This window comes from Hyaena hyaena, unplaced genomic scaffold (genome assembly GCF_003009895.1).
Source record: "Hyaena hyaena isolate Hyena2069 unplaced genomic scaffold, ASM300989v1 scaffold_252, whole genome shotgun sequence".
NCBI lineage: Eukaryota > Metazoa > Chordata > Mammalia > Carnivora > Hyaenidae > Hyaena > Hyaena hyaena.
In genome coordinates, this window is record NW_024080884.1 from 1,829,539 (window position 1) to 1,832,561 (window position 3,023).

General features: G+C 42.2%; 1 protein-coding gene across 1 annotated transcript; it reads left to right on the plus strand.

The window, feature by feature from the left end:
* The first annotated feature begins 416 nt into the window (after positions 1-416).
* Positions 417-1,352, plus strand: LOC120240362 (olfactory receptor 4D11). Its single transcript, XM_039245077.1, has one exon. It carries the CDS (start codon positions 417-419, stop codon positions 1,350-1,352), a length of 936 nt encoding a protein of 311 aa, XP_039101008.1.
* The last annotated feature ends 1,671 nt before the right edge of the window (positions 1,353-3,023 follow it).

The window sequence follows — 3,023 nt, forward strand, 5'->3', positions numbered from 1 at the left end:
AACGTTTAAATGGAGCATGCAATCTGGAAAACAAACCAAACACGTTCCCTTTTCCACACACCAAACTGACTCCATTTTTTTGTCCCTCATGCTCCAAGAGTCCCTTCCTGAATATTTCACATCTACCTGTTTATCTTGAACACTTAGAACGTCTATATTTAGAACACTATTTCTATGTCACATCTAAAATATTTATAATTTACAGAAGAATATGTGTGCTTGTATTAATCAGATGTTATTTTCCACACATTAGCAATAATTTCAGAACAGCTCTTCATGTAGTAATAGCGGCTCCCTAGTTTTCAGTCCTAATACCTAATTATTTAAACCTGCTGTGTTAAGGGAGAGTGAATTCTTCTTTGAGATAATACTTTTCATTTTTCCCAAGCTACACAAGTAAGAGGAAACATGATTCAATGGAGTTGGGAAATAGCACAAGGGTAAAAGAATTTATATTTATTGGACTTACTCAGTCCCAAGACCTGAGTTTGGTCCTATTTCTTTCTTTGTCCTTGGTGTACATGACAACTCTTCTGGGAAACCTCCTCATCATGGTCACTGTGACCTGCGAGTCCCGCCTTCACACGCCCATGTACTTCCTGCTCCGCAACCTCTCCGTCTTGGACATCTGCTTCTCCTCCATCACTGCTCCCAAGGTCCTCGTAGACCTCCTGTCAAGGACGAAAAACATCTCCTTCAATGGCTGCATCACTCAGATGTTCTTCTTCCACCTCCTCGGGGGGGCAGACATCTTTTCTCTCTCTGTGATGGCCTTCGATCGCTACATGGCCATCTCCAAGCCCCTGCACTACGTGACCATCATGAGCAGGGGGCGATGCACGGCCCTCATCGTGGCCTCCTGGGTGGGGGGCTTTGTCCACTCCATCGTGCAGATTTCCCTGTTGCTGCCCCTGCCCTTCTGTGGACCCAATGTTGTTGACGGCTTCTACTGCGACGTCCCCCAGGTCCTCAAACTCGCCTGCACCAACACCTTTGCTCTTGAGGTCTTAATGATTTCCAACAATGGCTTAATCTCTACACTATGGTTTGTCTTCCTCCTTGTGTCCTACACAGTCATCTTGACTATGCTGAGGTCTCATGCCGGGGAGGGCAGGAGGAAAGCCATCTCCACCTGCACCTCCCACATCACCGTGGTGACCCTGCACTTTGTGCCTTGCATCTATGTCTACGCCCGGCCCTCTACCGTCCTCCCCACAGATAAAGCCGTATTTGTCACCTTCACTGTCATCTCCCCGCTGCTGAATCCCTTGATCTACACCCTGAGGAACAAAGAGATGAAGTCGGCCATGAGAAGACTGAGGAGAAGACTCATGCCTTTTGTAATGGAATAGTGCAAGAATCTCCAACCTCTTCATCACCAAGGACTCCTTTCATTATTTTTTCCATAGAGTCATATTTATATACCCAAATACATTGTCAACAAACCAACTATATTAACTAGATAGCAATTTATTTTTCTACTTAAGTTAATAGGTTACTGATAACTCAAGTTTGTGGGAACATTAACTAGTATTATAAGACTGAGCTGATTGATGTGTTTCTATTCAAAGACAACTATATAGCAGGTAAAGAGATTGATTGAATTGAACACCTTTTTCAAGAGGCAAGTTAATAGAAATCTAGATATGAGTGATTTGGGCAAAATCTTACATCAATGAATTGCAGAGAAAAGTCTTCAGACACCCAGTCTATTGCTCTTCTGGCATAAGAAGGCAATGAGCTACATTACTAGAACTGTCTACACCATACTGCAATCCTGTTCTAAGAAAGACCTTACAATCAATGCCTTTGTAGTACACATTTATGGGTGCATATGCCCTATCACAAATTAAGGAATTTTCTCACCTCAAACTCCACATGGGCATGTGACCACTGAGAACCTCAGCACTGCATAATGGTTGTCCTCATGGGTTCATATCAGGATTGAAGAATCTTGGGCCTAAAAGGATTTATCTCATCCAGAGCCAAACATGCCAGATTCACATTCTCGTGATAAGTTTAGACAAAGGCAGAACTCAGGAATCCTACACAAAGAGCAACTCATTCTTATTATTCAAGAACTGATTTTCCAGTCCATTGGCTTCACCATTAAGTATTTACATTCTTCCCACCAAAGAGAAAGAGAGGATGTGTGCAAGAAAGTAAAATTCTAATCAGGCTGTTTTTCAATCTGTTGGTGTTTGGAAAGAAGTTGTATAGGCTAGTGTTTTATCTGGGAAAGCATGGTAAAGAAGTAAAGTAAAAGACTAAAGCATTGTAACCTGACTCCAGATCCAATCTCTGCCATCCACCAGCTATGTGACCTTGAGCAAGTTATTTTATCTCTCCCCAGGTTATAGTTCATCTATGCAAAGATATTTATAGTATCCATCCCATGGAGTCATTGATACAGTTAAAAGGAAATGGTATGTGTGAAACACACAGTGCCCAGCAGATAGTAAATGTTCAGTGCAAGGCAAATGTCATTTTCAGTATCACCCTTACTGCTCTGCCTAACACCCATTCAGTCCCCCATGGGCCTATTACACACTTCTCCAATATGGCCCATATTCCTCATCATCAAGGGGAAAAAAAACCTCATGGGATAAAAAGCAGAGTAATGTACACTGAACTCAAAACATCTATCATCTTAAAATTTCTAGTGTTCTGTCATTAAAACATGACAATAGGTTTGCTTGCTCTTTATACAGCTTAAAAAGATATCCTATAGCTAATGAGATACAGCACAGGAGAGTTTCACATCAAAAGAAGGTAATGAGTCAAAGATAAACTGTAGCTTTGCGAGAGGGGTAAGGGGTCAGACCAAAAAATCAGACTCAGTAGCATAGAAGAGAGCCCAAGTATACCCTCCTACACTGCTGGTGGGAATGTAAACTGGTGCAGCCCCTCTGGAAAACAGTGTGGAGGTTCCTCAAAAAATTAACAGTAGAACTCCCCTAGAACCAAGCAATAGCACTGCTAGGAATTTACCCAAGGGATACAGAAGTGCTGATGCATAGGGG